Raw genomic sequence first — 26145 nt, forward strand, 5'->3', positions numbered from 1 at the left:
GTTAGGGCTTTATGCCTCTACTTTAAAGGAATTGGGTTACAAAAAGGTCATAAAGTAATGAGAAGGCATGGTTAAGAAGCTTACTACTGTGAATGTGGTAGGGCAAGTATGAAAACAAGTTTTTGAAACTAAATGGCTGAATGGTGGACATTCTTTGTGACCAGTTGTTAAGGTACCACTTCACTGTAACTAGGCAAGGTAAGGCTAAAGACTGCAAAAAACTGTCTAGTAGAAGGAAATCATTGATGATCAAAAGGGTTTTGTTCTTGGTATTGAAGGAAAGCCCTGTGAACAACCAGTTAAGACAACCCTGAAACAAGCATTTCTTATCCCTGCAGATAGAAATGTCTTGGTATGCTGTTTATCATTGGATATCACTACCCTCTCAGTTTTTCATTGCTGTTGCCACAGCATTGAATTTCCAAGGGTAATTGTCAACACTGTGGTTACTGACCGTGACCTCCAAGACAGCACTTCTCTGCAGTCACATCACAGGCAGTGTAAGTCCACAGATGTTTGAGGAATTTTTATGTACACTACTTTACCCAAGGATATTTTAATTTAAAGGAGACTTTGTAGGAGTTCACCAGTCATACTTATCTTTAGTGTTTCAGTTCCAGTTCTTTAGTCAGGTGGGAGGTGATTGAAAAGGAGATGTATTTTTTGTCTTGCACTCTTGGAAGCTACTCCATCACAAGCTAGTGATCAGACTGTCACCTTGTTCAATTAGTTTACTCTTCAAAGAATTGAAAAACATCAAGTCTCTTTCAAATTTTTGCCGACTTTAAACCTAGAAAATAAAATGCTGGCAGTACGGTGTGTTGTAAAGCTGACTGAACCCCATTTTGAGTATTTCCTTCACTAAGTTGCTGCAAAAAAGAGTATGAGAGAAATGTTCCGGCTGAATGCAAGGTATGTCCTTCCTAGGGTGGACCAGAGGTCAAAAAAGGTAGACCCCAAATGCTTTACTCATGTGAGTGCACACTTCCATATGCCCATGTTGAGTGGTCAAGAATGAATGGTACAGCCATGACACTGTCCCCATGAGGGTTGGAAAGATTCCAGTCTTTAAATTTACTTTGGAGCTTATATGTTATATAGGATAACATCTGACAAAGTAGTCAAAATTATCTTTATCTGTAGTCATCACTCTTCCTTGTCTGTTGTGTACACACACATGGGCCAGCCTCAGAAGATGTACTTTCATTAATATTTACTGTATAATTATGAAAACATTGATGAAGACTTTTGGGGATCCAAACCATAGAATAGCTTAGCCACCAATATGCCCGAATCTCTGAAGATGGCTGTTTCAGGTCATTTGTATCAGCATTACTGGAAAGGTTGAGTGTACTGTACTGTCAGTAAATGCTTAGTTGTACTTTGAAGCATTTTTTGGTTCAACACACCTTGTTTAGTATTGTTTACAGGCCTATATGTAAACTTATTTTTCAGTTCTGTGTATTGTAAGTAGGTTCATGCGTGTTAATATAGTGCACAAAGTACTCTTAATCACAAGTGCTGCTGCCTCTCGTCAGCTCTACATTGTTTTACACATTAACAAGTTAATTGTACTTATTGTTTTTCCCAAAGTATTAACACTTTCAAGGGCAGTTTTCTTTGTAACTTGCTTACAAATAAGGAGGGGCCAATATGATGATAGTAGTACTTATTCATAATTAAGCTTAAAGACCAGAGTCCTTTCTCACAAATTTCACCTTTGAAAAAATTCAACATTTCAGGTAGTGTTAAGTATGCCCTTTTCCTTTTAACCATGAGTCAGAGTGGTTACATTTTAGGGGTCCGAATTTCCAACTTAAGAAATATGTTTCCTGTAGGTTGGACCTCCCACCACCAAAAAAAGGGGGTTCCTCTTGCATTTACTGATTTGTGTTATTCCATCTTTTAACTGTGTATACTCTTGAGTAGGCTATTACAGAGTTGGGGGGGGCAGTTGCACAAGGAGTCAAGTGCTTTCATTTGTATGACAGATGCCCACATACATAGCCAGTTGAATGCTGCTCTGATCGTGTTTGGCCTTTGTAGTAGCTGAAATGGCTAAATAGCAGTCATTATGGCATCATTCCTCCTGTGTGGCTGGATATATGTATTGTGCAGTCTTTCACTGCGAAAAACGGTGATTACAAGTATGTGTTGTTTTATTCTTTTCTGCATGGTTGTGTTAGTATATTTAGATAAAGAGCAGCATTATGAAAGTAGGGCTACAGTAGTAAAAGTAATTACAGTTGATTTCAGTATGGCAGTCTGTTCTAGTGTTATGATTTAGTTGACTTGCTAAATGAAAACACATATAGGTATGGTTAAGTTGGACTAATGGTAAAGGCCTTTACTTTACAAACAAAAGGTGCGGGGTTGATTCTCACGTGGGGTAATTGGCTAGGCTTAAAATGACCCACAAGGGCAGTTAGTCTAGTGCTAATCTTTGAACCTATGATGGTGAGACAATGCAAGTAATTCAGTGTGTTTCAGTGTGTAGTTCTTGTGTGGACAGTTTGCATAGAATGTTTGTCCAAAATATTCTTTGGTCATGAAATTGTATGCATATTTTCAAGTGCTACGATTGGTTGTGCAGTGTTTTTTTCTGCTTGTGTATGCAGTCTGTTTTGTACAACTGCCTGTATGGTGATCATTTTTTACATTTAATTTAATACATTATACTGATGTATAGCTGTAAAACATCATCTTGGTCACTCCTTTGTCACACAAATTCTTGCTTACACTGTGCAAAAAATAAATGAATAAATAAATAAATAGAAGGAGCACTGGATGTGGGTATTTTTTTTTTTTTTTTGCCTAATTAATGTAAGAAGGCTTTAAAGCTTGAAGTATTTAAAGAGCAGCATTTGGAGGGTACTCCAAAGGGAGACGGTGGATTTGCCATCATTGTTTAAATTCACAGAGTATCTGGTAGTGACATTCACCTTTCAGCTGGGGGGAGGGGTCAGGGGTAGGATCAAATGCTTTAGTACTCAGATACGCTGGAGTCGTCATCGACTTAAAGCTGCCTCACAGCATAGAGAGATTAACTAGTAGACTAGATACCACAATTTTTGTAACCCTGCACTAAAACAGTGGGATGGAAGCTTATATTAGCGGAGGGAGGTCCCTCTTTTCACTCATCTTTTTCTAAATGTGTGGGGACGACTACTACATATCCTAAAGAAAAACTGTGGTATATTGAGTACTGCTCTCAAAAGGAAGCATCAGATGCTCAGGCTGAAAGGCCCATTTAAGAGGCCTAGGTGAAGAAGACCATTGAAAAAATTAGGAAGATACATGGACTATTTGAAATGCTGCATCATCTCTTGAATGTTTAATATGTTTTGTAAACACCCGATGAGTTATTCAGTATATAGTTAAAGTTATTTAAAATGATCAGGGTAACATAATGGATGCTTCCTCACAAAATGTGTATATGTGTAGCTAGTTTTGTAACTAAAAAGAAAGTGTCTTGCATGACATTCAATGATACTGGTCTACATACAGGAAGTTGTATACAACGTCATATGCTTTTCCTCTTAGAGTTAAAGACCTCTTGGAGGGTGGCCATTCATCCTTAGTATCTCCTTGCTTACTCACCATCCAGATGTAACAAGTGGGGAAATACACTTGGAGGGGGCTGTAATTTATAAGTTGGTGAATATTTCAAAAATTTTGACTACGCTTCTGATACTACACCCTTCTGCCTCTACCAAGTAGTGACCCTCTGCATTAAGACTGCACACGTTCACGTAAAGAAGAAATTCGTTGCCATGAATTCAACTTTGTACTTCAATTGTAGATGTTTTTCTTTGTAGGTTATTTTATACATTATTTCAGCAATGTGCACAAAATGATGAGTTAATAAGGAGCATTGCATAATCTGATTTAGCACATCACCGACTTTAGATAGTTGTTGTGTCTTTCGGCTTTTCCCGGTTAGGGGTCGCCACAGCGGAACTCCAGTCCGCTAATGATTGGCAGTAGATTTTTACGTGCCGAGTTGCCAGCTGAGACGCACAACCTTCAATGAAGGTACGTCCATTCACGCATGTCTTCACACAGAAGACGCTTTAGCTGAGAATCAAACAGGACAACGTCTTATTGTGAGGCGACAACGCTACTGCAGCACCACCACTTAGATGGTACTGTCCCCAATTTCGGGAGACTGGCTCCTTCTGAAATAGCAGTCCTAGTCCCAAAATTAGCTGTGTGACTGAATTGTTAAGGTATTAAAATGAATCACAGTAAGTATGTAATTTCTTTTTCTTCACAACACATCAAAATATCTAATTATTTTCTGTGTTTTTATTATTATTTATTTTTTTATTTTAAAACTGTGCTGCAAAAATTAGTCTAGGAAAATATGTTTTTTTGATGGTTGACTGCTAATGAGATTTGCTTTAAACTTTAGGTGGCATTACACACAACTGATTTGCTAAAGAAGTCAGGCTATGTATAACATCCTTTAAAATGTTTCACTGATGGCTTTGTTTTGTGTTGCATGCAAACTTCTGGTAAAGTAGCAGTAAGAAAATGGGAATTTTTGCAGAATATTTTTGCATTGTGGTCATTGAAATGTATTTTTCCTATGCCAATTTTGTTTTATCACTGTTTTGAATTGTTTTCCTTTAATGTCTAATTCTTCTTAGATGTAGCATTGTGGATTAGATAAGAAAACCAGAGTAAAATGTAAGATATGCTGTAGAAGGCAGTTTAAAAAAATGTTTGACAGGCAGTAAAGTTATTAATTATAGTTGATTTTTGTCTTTATGAGAAAAAATAGTGCATCTTTTAACTCACTTTGACTTCATGATTACTAATTATTTGTATAACTTACAAATTGTAGTCAGTCTTTCTTGTTTTAGAGTTTAACACAAATTTAGAAAGTGATTTTGCTTGTTTCTCTGAATCGTAGAGAGATCCAGGCTGAGCCATCACCCAAGAACCCACAAAAACTGCAGGCCTGGTAAAATGAATGGTAAGTGCAGAAAGTAAGGCTTATACTCCAGGGTGGCCTGCAGAACTGTTTCATGACTTGTTATAGTGTTGGGTGGTGATTCACTTTTTCCACTTGCATTTTTTTCATAATTTCATTAGTGAAATCAGCTCATACAAACTCTGCATTCTTGCTGTGCATTGCCAAGTTAAGTATATTTGAGTACAGTAGCTTATGCCATTGCATACAATCTATGTAGTAAAGCAAGATTCTTCAGCTTGTGCAGGTTCTATATTAAATTTGATTGGCTATTGCTTGATCCTGTTGCTGGGGATCTTGGAGATTGTGATGGCTAATTTTTGTATATCTTCGTTTGAAGTACGGGTCCTTTGGCAAAACTAAAGGTGAAGCAGCAGTGAATGTAGCTGTGATACATTGTCAGCACAGTAAAATGAACATTCTTGTGAATGGTGATTGTTGTGCTCGGTTGTGCCTTGTGATTGATGTACATGTCATTTTAACATTGCATGACTTCTACATTCATTTACTGTATGCATGGATTAAAAGTAGATGAAGTTAAATAAATTTAATTTGTTTTAACTGCTTATAGGAGTGGAGCAGTCTTTGTCCCAAGAACGTCGAACACCTGTTACCCCTTCTTCCTCTGCCAGATACCATCGTAGGAGATCATCGGGTTCACGAGATGAACGCTATAGATCAGGTAAATAAACATCAGTTGGCTTTTGTTAGTGCTTGAAATAAACTGTATTTTAGTTCCTTCACTGAGGATAAAGCAGTAGTTTGATTAAAGTAAGTACTTTGGATTTAACCTGTGAAACTGAATCCTTTTAGAATGGATTATTGTTCTTTTGTTCATTGCTTAAGAAATGCCTTTTGTTATTTAAACTTAACTAACTTAAGATATGCCATGCCCCATTGACCTTAGCATTCATCGATTCCAGTGAACTTGGATTTAGGAGGAAGCACAAGTAAGTGGAAGGTTTTGTCTGTGTGCCAGTGTTGTTGTCTTGTGGTAGGGCATGGAGGATTAAGGCTTTTGAATTGCTTATAGGATCATGCAGTACTCCTGGTTAATTCTATGTCTCTCTCTTTGTACTGCTTTAATGACCACGAGATGTAGTCATACAGTACTCCTGTGTTATTCTTGAAAAGAGACACTTATTGCCTAGCGGGATTACCTGGTTAAGGTATTAATAAAAAAGTACTTTTGAAGCATTTCTTTTTTCACCACTTTTCTTAGCCATTTCCTTCTGTAGTGTCATCTTGGTTTGCCAGTTTGCGACATTCATAAGGGGCTCTTTTCTCATCCTCTTCCCTACCTCTCACCACCTATAATAATTGATTTTAACTATTCTTCTGTCTCACACACCATTACTTTTTTTTTTTTTGCTTTCTTGTTTTTTTATTGTGCATCTTTACTATTCAGTAATTACATGGCAGTCATTACAGGTATTCTACTGATTCTTCAGATTTCAACTGACCATAAACTGAAGACTTTCTAAAAGGGAATACTTCATTTAAGGTTACTTCTGCATGTGCCTTTTCCTGTTTCATACTTCAGATTTATGATAGGAAAACTGACTTTGCTACCCCTTGACCCAGTTATTTTTGCAGACCTGACATTTCTTTCCTGGAAAATGTAGTTCCACGAGTCTCGTGCAAGAAGCTCTGCACCACCCTCAGTTACACAGTTCACATAATGCTCCACTCCTCCAATTTATGTTTTAGCTCTAACCCTGGCTGAGTGTGAATAAACCAAGCACTACCTACACTCAACCATGGGTTATTGCTATTATACAGTTGTGTTGTTTTTGTGTTATGTTGAGTTGTTTGTTGTAGTTATGGGCATGGACGGCCTAAGGCATAGGCCAACTAGGCAGCTGCCTCTAGGGTGCTGCTCCTAGCAGGGGCACTTTTCCAGTAATCTGCATGTTGCAGGTAGACCTGGATAGGGGCACCGAGTGCTGGTGGTGGAGAGCTGTGGAGCTGTTTTGCCTAGGGCACCAGTTGACCAAAGGCCAGTCTTGGTTATGGGTTTATTTATTTTTTGTGCATGTTGTTCTACTTCAGTTTTTAGAGAAAAAATAGTTCTGCGGGTTTTATTTAAATTTTGCTTTTATTTAAATGTTATATGTTTTTTATTAAGTAAAATTTTGTATATATAAATAGTCAGGAATAAACATGTTTCTGTTTTCATTTATTTATGTATGCTTGAGAAATATTTTTTGTTGTATTGAGGTTCCATTTCTTTCTTCATCTGTCTTTACATCTGATGTTGTCCATGTCATTATGCATCACGAATGGGTCTTCGGATCCGTCTTCGGATCCGATGCTGCCATTTCTTCCAGAAATATGATCCGAGCCTCAAACTCCTCCCTCTCCCATAGTGCCTCACTCCTCTTCAAACCCTCAGGTCTGGCTTGCCCCCTTCCAGCACAGACATTCTGAGCCTCTTTTCAGCTAAGTGAAAATTTTCCTTTGTTTCTGTAAATGTATTAGTTTTTTTTTTCTGTCATAGCTAATCTATAGCCTGTTTGTATCTGTAGCATTAACCTTCTCTCCCAGTTGAGGTATTTTTTCCCTGTCTTTTTGAGTTTTCGCTGGTGTTAGGGTCCTTTCCCACCTTCATCTGTCCCTTCTATTTCCCACTTTCTCTTTCTCTATGTACAAAAACAAAAATAATTTCCCTGTGTCTTTTAGTTGTAGTTAGTAGTGCATAGCTTATAGTGTGCTTATGTGAGTTGTGCATGTTTGTATGTGTAATCACTCTAGCATATCTGACAAGCCTGACAAAACCCTCTGGCTTCGAGGTATGCCTCTTGTGAGCATAAGATTCTTGAATCGGATGCCCACAAGAGGTGCATTTATTGCCTAGGTCTGGGGTTCTTGAAGGTGCTGTGCGAGGTCTGCTCAGCCTTCAGTCCTCAAGCCCTCACTAACCCATGAGATAAACTTATCTTGAGAGGTCTTTTCCCAACTTCTGGAGCCCAGCCCCCTGTCCCGAAGAAGCATGCCCCCTCTGTTACTCTGAGGACAATGGTTTCTGCTCCTGAGAAGTGCAGGAAACTGTGGAGCCATCAGCCTTGGATCTCTGCTGTTGTCACTTCTCTCCAGATCCAAGAGGGCACTCAGATCCAGTGGAGCCATCATCTACCAAGCCAAACCTCTCTGCTGGATCCTCAGTCCTTGGGTCCAAGCAGTCAGTCAGAGCCGGTGGAGATAATACGGATCCACAGCTCTTCTCCCGACTGGACTGTGTGTCAGACTCACCTGGATCAGAGGTCCTGGAGCCATACTCTGTGATGGAGTAAGTCTTTCTCATCTGTCCAGACTGTATGGCCCAGAATGTTGCCAGTTAGGTCGACCCATTCATCTGTTTCCAGTAGATCCTCTCAGCTGTCACACTCCAATATGAATCCAATGATGAGGAGTTTTCTCAAAGCCCAGATCCAGCCAAGGATCTTGCCTTCTCTGACCCATGGTGGATCTGCGATTACTGCGACCCAGATACCGCAGCCTCCTCCTCCCCCGATCTGATCCTCGTCTTCAGAGCCGCAGTGGATCAGCTTTGGAGCATGGAATATATCTTTCATTGACTCAGTGTCCCTGACCGACTCTGCCTCGATTCCATCACAACGGAGTAGGTCCCGGATCTGAGATGTTGATGCCAGGTCCTTGGGGATGGTGTTGGCTTTGACCTTTTTGGAGCTGTCCCTTCCCTTGGAGGCCTCTGCCTTTGACAGCTCAGGGCTAGTGCCTTCTGGAGGTTTTGGAAACGGGATGACCTCATTTTCTCCCTTGGCCGCTTTGGCTCCTGGGGTGGGGGCAGGTTCTCTTAGCATTGTTGGCATTCCAGGTGGCAGATTGGGCACTCTCTCCAACTTGAGACAAGGTCCCTCTTCTGCCAGTTACTACCCAGTCCCCAGCAGATCAGGGCTTTGCTGCCATCCATCCAATCCATGGTCAGCCCCTCCCAGAGAGCCTCCAGCCTACCCCTCAGCAAGGGCCCCCCCCCCCCCGAGTACCCTGTGGAGGTTCCTTGGAAGAGCCGGTGCAAGATGAAGCAGCTGGACTCCCCTTTGGAGTCATTGACTGAGGACACTGATTTTGATGAAGGGGAAGGGTCCCCCTATCTCTACCTGATGATATTTCCTTCAGGGATACTTCAGAAATCCTGAAATAAAAGGGTGGCTGGTCCTCCCAACCCTTTTCCTCAGAGGGGTCAGAGTCTCTATAAGCATTTGAGACAGGACCATCTACATCCTGGTTGAACCTGCTGCCGGGCTTGGAAGGAGCCTGACACCATGGAGCCAATTCCCAAACATGAGGTCAAGTATCTTAGTCCTCGTAAGGATCACCCCTTTTAGAGAAAATGTGTTGTGGTTGATGCCAGTGTGGTGTTGACAGCCACCAAGAAGAAGCTCTCCAAACAAAACTTCACTGTTCACCTCCTGAACAAGGAGTCTCAGGCTTTGGACAGGCATGGGAAGCACGTGTATGCCTCAGCCACTTTTACGCTAAGAGCATTGAATTACCTGGCACACTTCATGTGCCTTCAGAGAGATCTGATTAAGGAAATTTCTACCTGTCTGATGCAGTTGCTGTCGGAGGAAGACATTAAAAAGGTTTCACCCAGCTGACCGCTGTGGCCTCCATCATTAAATTCTCGCTAAAGTTCATTTTCTGTGCTGCAGAATATACCTCATGAGCTGCTGGTTCAGGTATAGGCCTCAAAGACATTTAAAGTGTCATTCATTAATGCCCCCTTTTGACGGCTCCTCCTTGTTTGGGACTGTCAGTAAAAGAGACTCTTGCTCATAGTGAACAGGATGCTATGACCTTATCTGGCACTGGGATCAAGTTTTCTTCCCCCCAACAGACCTTCTCTAGGAACCAACAGAGTGGGAAGAAGATGTGGTTCTGTAAGTCCTAAGGGCCTTTTCCTGATTTGCAAAATTAATCCTCTTCTAAAGCCAGAGGGAGAGGATTCAGTAGTAGATGGCGCCCCAGAGGGAGAGGTGGTCCACAGGGCTTCAGGGACCCTTTCTCTGACAGGCCCTTTCAGTGCTCCTGAAGCACTGCCCGACTGTCCTACTCTGGAGGCAGTTGGGAGCAGACACTCGTTACACCCAGAAGCCTGGACAAACATAACAAATGACACCTGGGTAATAAATATAGGTTACTATATTCCCTTTTCCTTCCTCCTCTCAGTTCCAAGAAGTATCTCCCTGATGTGCCACCCAGTTAGAGGGAAAGTGTCCTTCTAGAAATTCAAAAACATTTAGACAAAAGAGTCATCCAGCAGGTCCCAGCTGAACAACTAGGATGAGAACTTACTCATGCTTCTTTTTGGTGCCAAAGAAGACAGGGGACCTTCGACTCACCTTGGATCTGAGCAGTCTGAATTTATTTGTAAAGAAGTCGAAGTTCCGCATGATTATGGTACAGTCCTTTCTGCTGCTTCAGTGCAAGGATGACTGGATGTGCTTTGTAGATCTCCATGTCAAAATAGACAGGTGCTCCAGGAGATATGTGCACTTCAGGCTGGGGGCCAATCATTACCAGTTCAGAGCACTGCCCTTTGGCCTCATCACTGCCCCCCGGGTGTTCACCAAATGCATGGCAGTGGTTGTGGCTAACTTCCATCTGCAAGGATTCTCTAGGTGTTTCCTTACCTGGACGATTGGCTCCTAACAGCACCCACAAGGCATCAACTACTTCACCCTGTTTTGATTATGCTGCACCTGTTCCATCACCTAGTAATCACAGTGAACATGATAAAATCCACAATGACTATTGTACGGGATATTGAATTCAAAGGGATGCAGTTGAACACAATCACACAGATAGCAGCCTTAACTTTCCACTGAAGAAGATCCTTGAAGACAGCAGGTTCAACTTTTACTAAACACCCCAACTCCACCAGCTTGACTGATCCTCATGGTCCTAGGATCCATGTCAGCTGCCATTCTTCTAGTCCCCCTAGCCAGGTTCTTTATTCGAGTTCTCCAGTGGACCTTAACAGTATAATGGTCTATTTGGTGCCATCCGTTGTCAGCCCCAGTCAGGCTCACTCCGATTTGCAGACGTCATCAGTAATGGTGAATCCTTACATACGACTTTCATTTTGGCAGACCCTTCATTCTTCCCCCTCCTATGGCCACAGTGACCATGTATGCCTCACTGTTGTGGTGGTGGGGGGGGCATTTTTAGCTTGTGTTATTCTTAGGGCAGTACCTGTAATAAAATATTTTGGTTATGTTGATTTAGGTATATGTTTATTTTATGAGCAGTTGTTAAGACATGGAAATAAAGCTTTGTACTTACTTGCTTTGATGGTTTTCTGTAGTGTAGATGTTTACTGTTGCATAGTTTATTTTTTTTTTCCATGTCTGTTTGACATGTCTTCATTGTTTGTTTTTTCTGTGTTGTTGAGTTTCATTTTTTTGCAGGGAGCTGTATTTGTTGCTTACAAGAATGCTCGTTTTTCTACATTTGCAGCACTTTGTGTATGTTCCTGATGATGTCTTTCCCCTTTGAAGTCATTTATTGACGTATGTGTTGTGATTGTCTCTTTGGGTATAAAAACAGTGCTGTTGCATTTGGTAGAAGTTTTTAAAGATATCTTTTGAAGCTTTGTAAGGGCTGTAAAGGGTCTATAGGGATGGTAAACAAGAATCCTCTTAAGTGGTTGTCTGGTATTGTCATAGCATTCTATATGTTTTTTGTGTGCTCATTGAAGTTTATTGTTATGTACTCTATGCTGTCTTGTATTTTCAAGATGAAACTTTTTGGGTGAGGTACCTTACACCATTTCCTTGTCTTTTGAAATGTAGCTGTATGTTAAACACACTTTTGTCATGAGTCCATGTGCTGTATGGTAATTAAGCTTTGCTGTTTCTTAATTGTGTTATTTCTTCAGTTAGTGGCTTATAGTGTTCTGTTATGTCTTCATTTCTTTTCCCCTTAAGGCGCATGGGCTATAAACGTATTTGAAAACTGGCAAAAAGAGAAGCAGTTGTTTTTTTCTTTTGGCTTTTCCCGGTTAGGGTTCGCCACAGCAGAACTCCGATCCGCTAATGATTGGCAGTAGATTTTTACGGTGCCAGCTCGACACCCAACCTTCAACGAAGGGACGCCCATTCACGCATGTCTTTCGAATGCTACTGTACCACGAGGTGGACATGCAGATATAGAATTAGAAAACATTACACCTGAAAATTTAAGTGAAGTACTAACATAAGTTTATGCTTTGTGCGTCATGCCTGGCAAGCCGGTATGTAAAAATCAACTGCCAATCATTAGCAGACTGGAGTTCCGCTGTGGCGACCCCTAACCGGGAAAAGCCGAAAGACCCAAACAAGCTAACTTAAGTTTATGCTACTGTATGAAACACAAATAGACAAGAATATGTCATAAGCACCTTTGTTGCAGTAACAACAGGACTGAACACTTACATGAGTAACAGAAATACTACCATTTGACATACGTTCCCCCTCAAATTCCATACTGCACTCAAATGTACCGTACAAAATAATAATAAATTCAAAAACTATGATACAAAATTAAATGTTTGCACAATTCCAAGCAAAACAAATGCATACAAGAAAACTTTCCCATTTCTTCTGTATTTTTAATTACCTTTGAAAACATTGTTGCCATTCATTGTGTGTCTGTCAAGTGAAGTATAGTCTCTGCAGTAACCAAATGTCAGTAATAATACTCTTCCCAAGATGCTATAATTATGTAAGCTGCTTCCCAGGAGTATAGGATAACAAGGTAAGGGGTAGATCCAGACAAGGATCACAAGATCACCCTTGTTGTTACTTTCCATTACCACCATGAGTAGAGGTTGATGTGGATTGTTTTCCCACAAGCTGGACTTTTGCCTTGGGTTTTGTAGCAGGCAGGTATAATGCGCCATAAAAGTATAAAGCCAAGCTAAGATTTTTGATATGTTTCTATCATGCTGTGCTTCGGGTCATTCCCATGATGAGAATGATCTGGTTAGTTGCTGCCTTTCCGAAGGGAGCATATCGTTATCAGCATTAGTATGAAGCCTTTCTATCAGTCCATTAAATCAAATGATAGTTTCTACAAATGCTGCTGTTTTCTAGATTTTCGTGTGAAGTTGTCATTCAGTTTAACTGTAATGTACTTTGATAAATGTTAGTTATGGGTTAGCTCTTACTGAATTGCTGCTCTTCCACTGGAGAAGATTTAGGATTGCAACATCCGTTGTATGCAGTGGTACAGGCTTTCCACACTAGTGCGCAGTTGTGAAGGTAGTATATTTAACTTAAGGTGTGGAGCAGTGCTGTGTGTTGAGGGGGATGCATTTTTAGATGTTTGAACAGAAGTTCAATGAAACTGTTTTTTCACATTGAAAAACGCATTGTTGAGTGATCTAGTTCATTTCAGTCAGTCCACACCACTTTGATTTAATCTAGTGACATAAATCCTTACTGAAGTGTCTATATCCTCACAAAGCATGCTGCAGTAACGTAACACAGACCTGAGTAGGTGGAGTAAGTACTCACTGTATACATACATTGCAGAGTTATAGGCTTGTAAGTGCTAGCAGAATTAACAAGTAGAATTTGATTGTGCTTTCACTTTCTGTCTGATGAAATGCAGCAGTTACAGAGTATCCATTTAGAAAACTAACATCAGAAAGCCACTGCAAGCACAATGTTTACTGCATTCGTTCATTTATTTATTTTATTTTATTTATTTTTTCTAACCTGGGTAGAGCAGTGCCCAGGAGCATTTCCTGGTTATTTCTTCAGTGTATCTGTGCAATCCTGTAACTGTTTCTCTTATCCTAGAATTACAGTGAAATGTTTTGGACCATCTGCAGAACATCAGGTATAGAAAGGAACAGTGTTTGCAGTCTGAAATGTAGACAATCATCTGTGTACAGAAAATTCTGTTTTGGGTGTTTGGATAATCCCAGGGAAATCACAGATCGTGGAAGTCACTTTCTTGTGTAGCTGGAAGATCTGGAAGATTGTCAGTAAATAAATTTGCAAAAAGAAGTACTTTTACTATCACACACTATACCCCCCACATGTTCCAATAATACTGATTAAATGTAAAAGCACATTGTAACAAGCTGCATTTGTTGGACAGTACCAAGTACTGCATGCGCTATGAAGTTTAAAAAAAAAATGTTCTACTTTTTGCACATTTTCGAAAGTACCTTGTGCGTTGTTGATTCTGGGGACATAGACCCACAGAGGTTACTACAGTGTTGCAAACGGTCATAGTCAGTGTTATCTACCCTTAGTCCACTCCATGTCTAGAACTTCTGAGGACAATGATATAAATGTACTTTATGCTTAAAAGTGCTTAAATTTAAATTTTATTGCTTTGATCACGTCATGTGGAACAATGAAAAATACCTTGCTGTTGTACTGTAGCAGTTTTTCTACCCCTGGAATATTAGAATACCACTATTTCTTCTGCAGCCCGTGTCATGTTAAACATAAAAGCAATACATGAAAAAAAGTATTGGATAGTGATCCACAATGGAACTCTAAAAACTTTCAAACATTTCAACCATATGGAGTTTCCTGTGTGTCACAAGTCCATTGCAACCAAAAAGGGAACATAAACTGCTAAGCTACTGCTTTGCAAGACACTGCTGAAAAAATAATCCATTTCTGAGACTATCTATGTACAGAACTACTTCCAATGTTCGGGTCCTCAGTGCAACTCCTGATGTGCAGAATAGTACATGCCATTTTGCCAAATTCAAAACCGCTTACTACCAAATCCAAAATTCATAAAGCGAAGTTGCAAGCACAGCCAAGTTAAGTGAAGATACTCTTTACAATGCATCGTAAAACAGTTCTGTGTTTTGCTGTAAGGGGAAAATATAAATTTTTCAGCAAGAAATCTGTCAGTGCAAACCAGCAGAAAAGAGATCCTACCAGACATAACTTCAGGCAAGCAGGTGTACTGGAGATTCTGAAAACTCAAAGTAGTCATTCCTTCGTTATAACCATCCTAAAGCAGAGGAGTGTGGCACTCCAGACTCGCCACCAGAAAACACAATGCCATTCCAAGAAGGTATGAATAATTTTAAAGATGATATGTTAAACAGCCTGAAGAAAATTGACTCATACACTTATAAAATATAATTGTTCAGTTAAGACTAAATGTATACAAGACATGATTTTTTTCCCCATCTCCCCACACATCCCCCTGCCCACCCAAAACTGACCATGAGTTGCTCCCCTCCCATGGCCGTGGCCTCCTTCCAGTACCTTCAGTCGGGATGGAAATGGACTGGGAAATTCCTGAAGCCCACCGGTCGTCTCCACCAGCTGAACCCATTGGGCATTCTGGGAATGGAACTAGAAACAGCAGTTAGAAAAGGGAAGAAGCAAATTTACAGAGAAACAAATGTATTAGTGGGAACAATACATGCCAGATAAAGTTCAGGAGGAGGAATGAGGCTCAAGGGAAGGCAGGAATTGAGTGATTTTATGTAATGTTGGACTGAAAGACAGTTGTTAGAAAAAAACATATAATGTGTGATCTGTATAAATGGAAAAATGTTACTGTTGTTTGTTTTCTTTTTTCTGTTGTTGTATGTGTGCCTCTGTATTAAGTGATAAATTAATAAAAGTGTTTAAAAAATACTTTGCTAAAATTTTCCATCAAGTCCTAGAGGGAACAAGTGAACTGTTGAGGCCTACTAGATATTTCAAAGTATTGTAAACAAAGGAAGAGTTTGTATTCCTTGTCTGTCTGTATGCTAGGAATTCTCCCTCATAATCTGTTAGGATGGATCACTTCTTGGAGGGAGTTGTAGGGCATCTTGCAACAGAATAAATCTGTTTGACAGCTTAATACTTTTTTACCATTTTAAAGACAGGCATTCTATATAGTATTGATGGGAGAATCCATCTTCCTCAAGGCCCTGTAGCAAGAAGTTCCACTCTGGTCTTGTATGTTTTTTCAGCATCAAAAATGCATTAACATTCTGTTTTGTTCTCTTCTCCTCATGCTTGCAGAAAGTTAAGTAATCATTTGATACTGAGGTTTGGTGATAGGATAAAGAGAGCTTGGTTATTTCCTGTCTGGAGGATTGTTTAAGCAGATGCCCTTTTACATGGTTTAGCTAACTTGAGGGATATGCAGTACCTGCCTCATTGTTTTTTTATTTACTATTTGTTCACCAAGTAAGTGGACTGGTCGGTTGACCCTTTTCTGCAGCGACCTGAGCTCAAAGAGCAGACAATGCAATAGACTTAGTCAACAATATTTTATATACCAAGTAAGTACATGAAAAATTTCGTAAAATAATGGTAAGATAGAATGTAGATAGGATAAAATTAAAAGATCCAGTCAGAGTGCATTGTGAAAAGGATAATAAATCTAAAAAAGCAACCTAAAATGTGCATAAAATGCAATCCTATCGTAGATATAACATATAACTTCCATTGTGTCTGTCGACCACTGTCGTAATATAAGGGATGTTTCTCATGGACATGCAGTTCAGTCAGAAATGCTTAGTTATGGTTAGTCTAGTATTGGCATCAGTGCAGGTATATTTTAGCCGAAACTGTGTTTCAAAATCATTACAGATGTTTCTTTTCATATCCCATATTTATTATTGTTTTATTTTCAAGGTCTTTTTCCCTCAGTACTTGATAACAATCAAGTCTCCTCCTATTAGTTTTAAGCTCATTTCCCTCACTACTATGGAGTCCACAGCACAGGGGCAAATGTCAGCCAGAGGGGCCTTCATATAGGCAGCCACAGAAGTGGGGTTTTTATGCCTGTTTCTGGCAGTGAAAGTACTTCTAGGTGTCTAACCTGGACACTTGCATAACCATAAAGGTTTACTGTGCCTTCTCTGTGTATTTGTATATGCATACTTCACACTGATAATGATGAGAGGTTACCATCACCTGCCTGGTAACGCAGAGCCCAGATCGTTAGCTGTAGTATCTTTTAATTGTCTGTAAGACTCTGCTTACTGGTGGAGGAGCAGTGAACTAGGAATACTCTCCCATTTGCATGGGTGAATTAGCATCAGACACGTGCTGCATTTCTCACCTACCAGCTTCTCCTGCTTCTAAGCCACTGTTTAAATGTACGTCATTTGGGAGCTTTATCTTTTTATGCCTTGGAGTCTGGCAGTGTTCCAGACTTATGAGAAGTTCTCTGCACTAGGGCAGTTGCTTCCTTTTCTATCTTAATATGTTGGGAACAAGGTAAATTTTATGTTGAGAGACTTTTTGGGGAGTGGCTTCCTTGAGAATCTAAAGGGCCTTTTCCTTTTAATTGGACTTTCCAAAGTGCCATCTCCAAATAGTTTTTAGAACACAGTACAGTAAATAGAGGACGTTATTTTTGGTTATCTTTGTTATATCCTTTCACATAGAAGTAGTAGTACTGATGTCCCTTGGCTGTTCAGTTTTAACCTTGGGTTGTTGTAGATTAACCCTACGTAACACTTGTTTGGCTGAAAAATGCAGTTGTTGTAGAAATACATACAGCTGTCCTGTTTGCTTAAATTGTGAACTCATCCCTGAATCTTGTATCTTTAATAACTTCTAGAAAGAGGTGAAGTCAACATGTCCCTTTTTAGGGTGTTAATCATAGTTATAAGTTGAGCAAAAATACTCTAAAGAGCACCATTCAGCCAGAATCAGCAGTGCAAAGCATTATTCTTTTGGTCATTAGGCGGTAAGCCAGAGCTTGCATACATAATGTTAATGATTGTTTGATGACCTTGCAACACTCTAAAGATAGACTTGCTTAAAATGTGAGGTGTTAATGATAAATCAGATATTAGCTTAACTTCACTAATGGTCTTATATGAAGTGGTATTTGTGAACAAGTGTTCTCCTTCTTGGTCTGGAAACATCTCCATGCAGGTAGACATGGCCTGTTAAGAGAGTCTTCGTGGTTGTTTGATATTTGGACTCGCACCTCAGAGCCTGGACATCAAGAAGCCTGTTTGCTATCTAGTGCGAGTCCGAAATGTATACGCAGGATAAATGTATGTGCAGGATACTACCATTTGATATTTAGTTCTGCAACTTGCACTTAACTCAATATAGGTTTCTTCCACATTGTGATGCAATTCGATGTTGGTTTCTAACCTGCAGCACCCACACTCTCAAAAAAAAAAATGCATTTTCTGTTATTTTGTGAGAATGAGTAATAGGAAGTACTAATTTCTTTATGAAGGCAGCTTTTCCAGTAATGAAGGTATTAGTGCTGGCAGATAGTGCAGAGGATTAAGGCTAAAAGCTGTTGGTGAGCTGCTGGGTATAGTCCAGTGTTTGATTTCCTCAGCCTCCATTTGTATATTCTGTAAATCTGAGCAAGTCACTTGACCAGGCAGGGATCTGAGGCAGTTGGAAAATTGGGCTACGTTGCTTACATGTGTAGTAACTACTTATAAACCTGCATTATTTTATGATTTAAAATGTGAGTTGATTGGTATAATAGAATAAATGCATTTTTCCTCAATAATATTTATCATCCAATATGCAATTTGTGTACTCTAGCAATATGGAGCTCACTAATAGTAGCCAAACAGGTAACAAAATCATCATTACTTTTCATATTAACAACAATTTTGTTAGAAACATATTTACATTCCTGATTTACTGGTGTTAGACATTTGCCTTTCATGTTCCTTAAGGTTGCATCTTTCCCATGCTTTAAATATAAACACTATAAACATCAAGTCATTCAAAATAGAACTATTTCAAAATGAAACTGGTATCTAAAATATGATTTTGCTAAGCAGACACACATTCTTGCTTCCATTCAAAGTCCATGTACTTTATTTCATGTTTTTTTAATGTCTAACATCTAGGAAACCATCTCCTATCCTAAGTTGTACATCACAGTGTTAATATTTTCCTTCCATATTTCCAAGATTATGTCTGTTAACTTGGGACTCAAACCAAAGGCTTTTGATATTTTGTGCTGGTGTCACTACTGCTGGACAAACGAGACTCTGAGCACAGTGAGCAGCTAGGCATTGAGCTCTCACTTGAGCCCTTTTCCTTTCAACTAGGAAATCCCTGCTATGGTGATTAAGATCAAATTATATGTATTCACACAAAAATGCAGAGAGGAGACAATTTCACAGTACAAAAAAAAGAAAACAAAGGGGGGATTTAGAAAGAGGATTAATAAGGTAGAAGTTAAACTGAAACTTAAGTTATGGATTATCTGGATTTAGTGTAGAGAATCCAACACAAGCAGTGTTGCAGCATGATGGAACAGTGGTTTCCCAGATTAAGTTGCAGCAGATGAAGCAGGAGACATCTGCATAAGATTTGCCATATAATGATGCTCTAGAGCCTTCTCTAGGAGACCAGTTACAAAGTCCAGAGCACAAAAAATGTTTCATTCACATTCTCTTATTCTGTCAATGTCTTAAGTTAAGTAAGTTAAGTGTCTTAAGTAGTTTAAGTATCTCTGTCCCTGATTATTTCTGGACTTGTCCCTGATTTGTTGAGAGCTCTGACATTGTATAGTTCAGGCAGAAGTAGGACTTGCAGAAGTCAGTGTTTGGCATTTATGTATTGACTAGTTCCTGCTTTTGACTCCAAAATGTTACATGTCTGTTTTTACTCCCTCCTACAGCTGGTGACTATTGGAGAAAAGGTGGTGAATTATAACCTTCTTGTTTCAGAAAATGTTTATTAATTCACATTGTTTTTTTGTCAATTTTTCAAGTTAATAGTAATGGTATCTCTGTCCCTGATTTGTTGAGAGCTAATAATGTATATTTTATACGGCAACATCCTGGCTCGAATACTATTGCCTTGGTTCACTAACTCTGTTTTTTTATTTCACCTAATGTTATTTTTAAAGATGCACTTTTTGTACAGTTCAGGCAGGAGTAGGACTCGCAAAAGTCAGTGTTTGGCATTTTTGTATTTTCTAGGCCCTGTTTTTTTACTCCACAGTGTTCGCTCTGGCCCTTTTACTCCCTCCTACAACTGGTGATTTTTTATGGGAAATGTGGTGACCATTGTTGTTTCAGAAAATGTTTATTAATTCAATCTTTTATTCCGACAGTGTTTGAAATGATTAGCAATCTTTTTTGTGTAATGACTAGTCCCTGCTTTTGACTCCAGTATTAGCTGTGTCCCCTTTCCTCCATCCTAAAACTGGGGATTTTTGAGAAATGGTGGTGAATTATATCTTGTTGTTTCAGAAAATTTTTATTAATTCAGTCTTAGTCCATCAATGTCTCAAGTTAATAGTAATATTCTTTTTTTCTGTATTGACTCCAATGTTAGCTCTGTCCCTTTTACTCCCTCATAAAACTGGTGATTTTTGGAGAAATGGTGGTGAATTATAACCTTCTTTCAGAAAATGTTTATTAATCAGTCTCATATCCAGTCAGTGCCTCAAGTTAATAAAGTGTCTCTGATTGTCCCAGATTATTTCTGGATTTCTCCCTGATTTGTTGAGAGCTGTACTGGTGCCTTTTGAAGAAAAGGTCATGCATGTCCTTTAATAATGACAAAGTTATACACTTCTGCTTCAGAAAATGTTCATTAATTCACATTCACATTTTGCCAATGTCTAAAGTTAATAGTAGCAATATTTTGTGTCCTTGATTAATTTATTCTTGATTGTTGGGAGAAGATGTGGAGTGGTTGGAAAAGCTTGTGCTAAAGAGCATATTTTTTATTTTGATAGTTGTGTATTTTGTCGTTGAATATTGTTGAACTGCAATTTACTCAGCATAAAATGGCTAATCAATGGTTTTGCAGATTTTATTTATTGACATTTCATTACCGGGGTAGCCCAATTGTGGAGTGTGGTTTTAACTTTGAGCTCGGTGCAGTTTCTTTTAAGACGTATACCGATCAGTAATCTCATTTGAGTGTCATGCTTATTGTGTAGCAAATGCAGGCTGAAGTTTATGTTCCAGTAAGTTTTTAAGGGAGTTACAGTGCAGTTAGAAATTGAACTGCAGTATTAGTTTGGCCAAATAGTGTTCCATTCTTAACTTTGCACATGAATTATGGGCTTTTCATTAAGGGTAGACATGAGTAGCTTCATGTACTTTTGTGAAGAAAATGCAGGTTGAAGCAAACCTGTTACAAAGACTTTAATTAGTCTTGTTTAATGACCATGAAATGTAGGTTGCTGTAAGATGTGTTCAGTAGCTACAACACAGGTAGTAATGCCTCATGCTGAGTATTGCTTAGCTAATGTGTTTTGATGCAAAGCCTGTCATATTTATTGATATATGAGTTGTGGGCTTTTCAGGTGTGAGGTTACAGTGTATTCTTTTCGATGTTTTATACAGTATTACACAGTGGCATTATTTTGTAGTAGCATTTCCAAAGCTGTAAACTAAGCACATTCATGCTAGTATCACTGCAGCCTTACTAGCCACCTGTATATTCTTTATAACAGATCTTTCTGTTGCAGGAAAAGTGTGATATTTAGATTTTTTAAAGTAGGATATTAGGATTTCTTGTTCCACAAATGTCTTTTGTGATATGGTATGTCCGTCTTGCGTTCTTTGGTCACCTGTTCTCACTCAGACCTAACAAGTAAAAGTTTTGTGTGCGTTCACATTTATTTATTTTTTTAAATATCTTTATTGAATTATCACTTGTGACATAGGCAAATTTACATTTATACTAAAGTAATCAAACTGTATTAACAGATTAACATTATCAAACATTATACTTCACATATATTACAATATATCATAATCTAAACAACATTACATAAATTATTCAATTCCTGCCCGTTTTTTAAACAAGAAACATCTTTATTAAACCATCAGTTATGACATAAGTAATCATACATTTATAGAAATGAAAACAAACCACACCAACACAGTCCTGGTTGCAAGTATTTTACAGCACAAACTATACTGACACACTCCCAGTTGCAAACATTATACATCACTTATAATCTACCCAATCATTTCATTCAAACATTACATGGCTCATTTAAGTCCTGCCTTCTTTTAAACCTCATTCCTCCTTTGTAAGTATTGTTCCTACAGTTCCCATTTTTTTCCTATTTAGTTTGCTCCTACTCTTTTCTAAAGATCTCAATTCCAGTTTTATCTCTGTTATTATGGTCACTACTACTAATATAGTTGGTTTAGATTTTGATTTCCATTTTCTAGTAATTGTTTTTTTGTCAGCCACCATAATTAGACACAACAAGGCCTTACCATGTCCAGTGAATTCCAATTCTGTATCATAGCTCAGAAAAATTATTTCTCTCGTCATACCAATCTACCCACCCAACATCTCCAACAGTGTATCCTACAGGAAATCCTTAAAATCTGCCAACCCACTGCACTCCCAGAAAATATGTTCCCCAAGCACCTCTTTCTTCCCTATCACACCTCCAACATTTTCTTTCTGCCCGAGGAAAAATTCTCTGGAGTCAACTTGGGGTATAAAAATATCTATGTAAACATTACTAAGCAAAAATCCTAAGTCTTCTAGATTTTGTTGCATATTTTGGAGACATACATATGTCTCCCATTGTTTCTTTGTGAATTGCCTATCCAGTCTGTCTTCCCAATCTTTTCTAACCTCCTCTGATTGATTCTTATAATTATGCAATATTTTATATGCTGTACTAATTATTCTGTATTTAGTGGCAGCTTCTGTTCTAGACTCTACTAAAAACTCTACCAGTGTTGGTCTTTCGTTTAGGACCCCCCTCCCCATTTCTATCTCTTTGCCTATACTCTGATATCAGTCCTTGATAGGGAACACAGTCTTTAACCTGCTGTCCTAATAAATTCTTTGACCTCTTCCAGTTCTGTTACCGTCCCCTCTCTAGTTATTTGCTCCTAGTATCTTGGTTCCTTTGCCAGTTTTCTCCAATAAACTCCAGCCCCCCCCCCTTACCTATTGTCTGTATCCATAATTGCAGTCATGTCTATTGCCAGAGTCTCCTTTCTCCATTCCATGTTGACTCAGTTCTTAGAACACTTTCTGCTACCTTATGGATGTAATGTGTGTGTTCACATTTATGCCCACATTCTCATACTACATCTTTTAATGTCACATTCTCTGTAAAAGTACTGAGGGCCATACTTTGTATTAACGTTTAGACTCTAAACTAGGCACCTTTGCCAGGTACAGAGCAGTGTGTAGGGTAGTTGTAAAACACACCTGAAGTGGTAATAGTGGAGTGCAGTGCAGTAGTATCAAGAGTGTTCTGAGCAAACTGCAAATGTTGACTTTGCAGTCAAAATCACTCTCCCTTCTGCAACACTAGTTAGGTAGGCAGGTGAACACAGGCGGATTGCAAGTTTTGTCATGGAAGCAAGTGAGTAGCACACCATAATTAAGCAGAAGTGCAGTTAATCTGATCATGAGGGCCTTTATAGTGAGCAAAAGGAGCAGAGATGAGCAAGGGGAGATGGTGCGGCAGAGGCAGCAATTTTCCAGTGATGAGTGCAGGATTGGTGGGGCCTATTGCCCCTTTTCTTTGATTTTGAGTTCTGCTGCTTTTTCTTTCTGCAGTATAGTCCCATTTCTTAGTCTTTGTTAAGTAACACCATTCTTTTACAAACCTGCTAAGGACAGATTGCCTGGGTCATGATGAGGACAGGAATATGGATACAGATAGCACTCCAAAGAAGAGGAGGAGGTACTCAGTTTTTCAGTCAAGTTGAGCAAGTGCCTTTGACTGGCTTTCTGTGAGTAGGTGTGGAGTAAAATATGGTTTCTGCAAGACCTGTGGCACTGATTTCACAATCAATCATGGTGGATGACATGATCTGCAGTGACATGCCAACAGCCAGAAACGAGGAATTTCAAGCATACGGCTGGAAGGAGCGTGGCAGACTTCTTTGGACCTCAGAGTTTAACAAGTACAATTTTTTTTTTTTAAACAAGAAACATCTTTATTCAGTTATGTATAACATAGGCAATCTTACATTTATATAAATGAAAAATGAAGCATACCGACACAATCTCGGTTGCAAACAGTGTACATTACAAGCCATGCCAACACAACTGTAGCTGCAAACATTATACATCACTTATAACATATCCAGTCATTGTCAGGCAACATGACATAGCTCATAAATCCTGCCTTCATTTAAACCTTGTTCCTCCTCTGCATGTATTGACCCCACAATTCACATTTTTTCATATGTAATTTGTTCCTGCCCTTTTCCATGGAGCCCAGTTCCAGTTGTTTTATCTTTGTTACTATCTTCTCTACTTCTAGTAAAGTTGGTTTAGACTTTTGATTTCCATTTTTAGTAATTAATTTTTTGGCAGCCATCATAATTAGACTCAGCAAGGCCTTACTATGTCTAGGCAATTCTGATTCTGTATCATAGTTCAACAATCATTTCTGTAGTTACACAAATTTGCTCACCCAGTGTTTGTCAGAGCAGTCTGCAGGGAAATCTTTAAAGTCTGCCAACTCATTATACTGTCAGAAAATATGTTCCCACTTACCTCTTTCTTCTTTATCACACCTCCAACATTTGCTGTCTACCTGAGGAGAAATTCTTTGGAGTCTACTGTCCGGAATTGAGAGACACTGTCCGGAAAATGGAGATTGTCTTTTCCAGACAGCATGTTGTCCAGAAACAATATCAGTAGTGGTGCACCTCTGCTGTGACAAATGGTCTTGGCCAGGAAATTAATTTTCTTTTAATTTAAAAAAAAAAATGTTAAGGGCATTCTTTAAGAACACCCTTTGTGTCCTGTCGCACAGACGCAGAGGATGAAAAAAAGATGCAAAAACACCTGTTGCGTCTGTGCGACCAGTTGTTTACGTCTTAGTCCAGAAGACATTTGGACTGTGCAATGGACTACGAATGGACAAATGAGAGGGGTGTGTGTATAAGACATCGTGATTCGGCTTATCTGCTAACCTCTTCCCTGTTTTATAGTTTTATTTACTGTAAATAAGTAAAATGCATTCCAGGGATGGCATTCTGCTGTTCAGTTGCAGAAGACAACATTGATGTTTATTGTATTGCTGCTAGACTATCAGCTTTTAATATCCAGGAATAGTGGTGTAGTTTTATTTAATATATATTGATCCTTGTCAGTGAGATCATGAACTTTTATTGGATCTACTAATGCATGGTCCACTAAATCTATAGTAGTTAATATGAGTGCTAGCCACCTCTTATTTATTATTTCCTGTACTTGTATTGTGTTTTGTTTTTTTGCATATGTGGTTGCAGCGTATTTGACAATATATTCTGTATTTCTTTCTACAGGATAAGACGGCTTTAATATTTTATTTCGTTTCTGTTCTTTAGTGTTGGTGCATGCATATTTCTGCGAACTATTTCCATTTCTGTTCCATTTTTTTCCTTTCCTCTTCATAGCCACCATACAGCAAGGAAATAATCTATAAAATGAAGCCATCTTTTTAATTTTTTGACTTTGAAATGTGCATAGACTATTCAGGATTACATTTGAAATATAACCAGTCTGTATATCAGGTAATCCAATCTTCTGCTATTTTTCATTCATGTTGCTACAATTTCCCATTTTTCTTGTAAAAATAGTTCTTTTAAAAGCTGCAAAAAACATTCCATTAGTTATCATTGCATATATCCACTGTTTTAAAGGTCTATGGGAGTGTCATTAAAAGTGTGATAAACATTTACACTAAAGAGGAGTTTAATGTTTATATTTGAAACCTACAAAAGGAAAACCCCTTAGATTTTTAAATATCTGATGTATGACTTTTTTTGTTTTGTTTTAGACACCATAACAGAAACCTCATTGCTCCAGAGTGGACTTGACACAGTTAGTTAGAGATTGTCCCATGCAGCCCAACTGCTGCTCATGCTAAGTCTGTTTACAATGTATAACTGTTTTGTTTTTGCAAATGGTATCACTATTGCGGTATAGAATTTTAAAGCAGTGTTAGTAGCACAACAGGTGGCATACTTGCATTTTGGTGTAGAAGGCTGTGGGTTCTACTCCCACAGCATGTAGATGGATTGGTGATACTGTGTTGCATTTTAAGGGGGTGGCATGCTGCAATCCTGAGTATGCCCTCCTTTGGGTGAGATGCCTTGTAACTATGAACCTGTTTTCAGTTTGCCATCCACTCTCTATTGCAATATTACCAGCTTACCATTATTTTAATTTAATGTAGGCAGTTTATTCTTCAAGGGCAGCAGGCACTGAATTTGTAGATGAAACACTGAAATA

General features: G+C 38.8%; 1 protein-coding gene across 10 annotated transcripts in view; it reads left to right on the forward strand.

Moving 5' to 3' along the window:
• The window catches only part of DIP2C (disco interacting protein 2 homolog C), a 2757794-nt gene that overhangs the window by 983140 nt on the left and 1748509 nt on the right, over window positions 1-26145 (forward strand). For 7 of the 10 annotated variants that reach the window (XM_044064688.1, XM_044064689.1, XM_044064690.1 and 4 more), the window contains exons 3-4: window positions 4919-4981; window positions 5550-5660. In XM_044064688.1, coding sequence (XP_043920623.1) covers window positions 4919-4981; window positions 5550-5660 — 174 coding nt within the window. The remainder of the gene's footprint in view (window positions 1-4918; window positions 4982-5549; window positions 5661-26145) is intronic. The other 3 variants (XM_044064691.1, XM_044064697.1, XM_044064696.1) reach the window with 1 other exon arrangement.

The sequence above is a fragment of the Protopterus annectens genome, chromosome 3.part0, assembly GCF_019279795.1.
Source record: "Protopterus annectens isolate FY-2018-M chromosome 3.part0, PAN1.0, whole genome shotgun sequence".
Classification (NCBI taxonomy): domain Eukaryota; kingdom Metazoa; phylum Chordata; order Ceratodontiformes; family Protopteridae; genus Protopterus; species Protopterus annectens.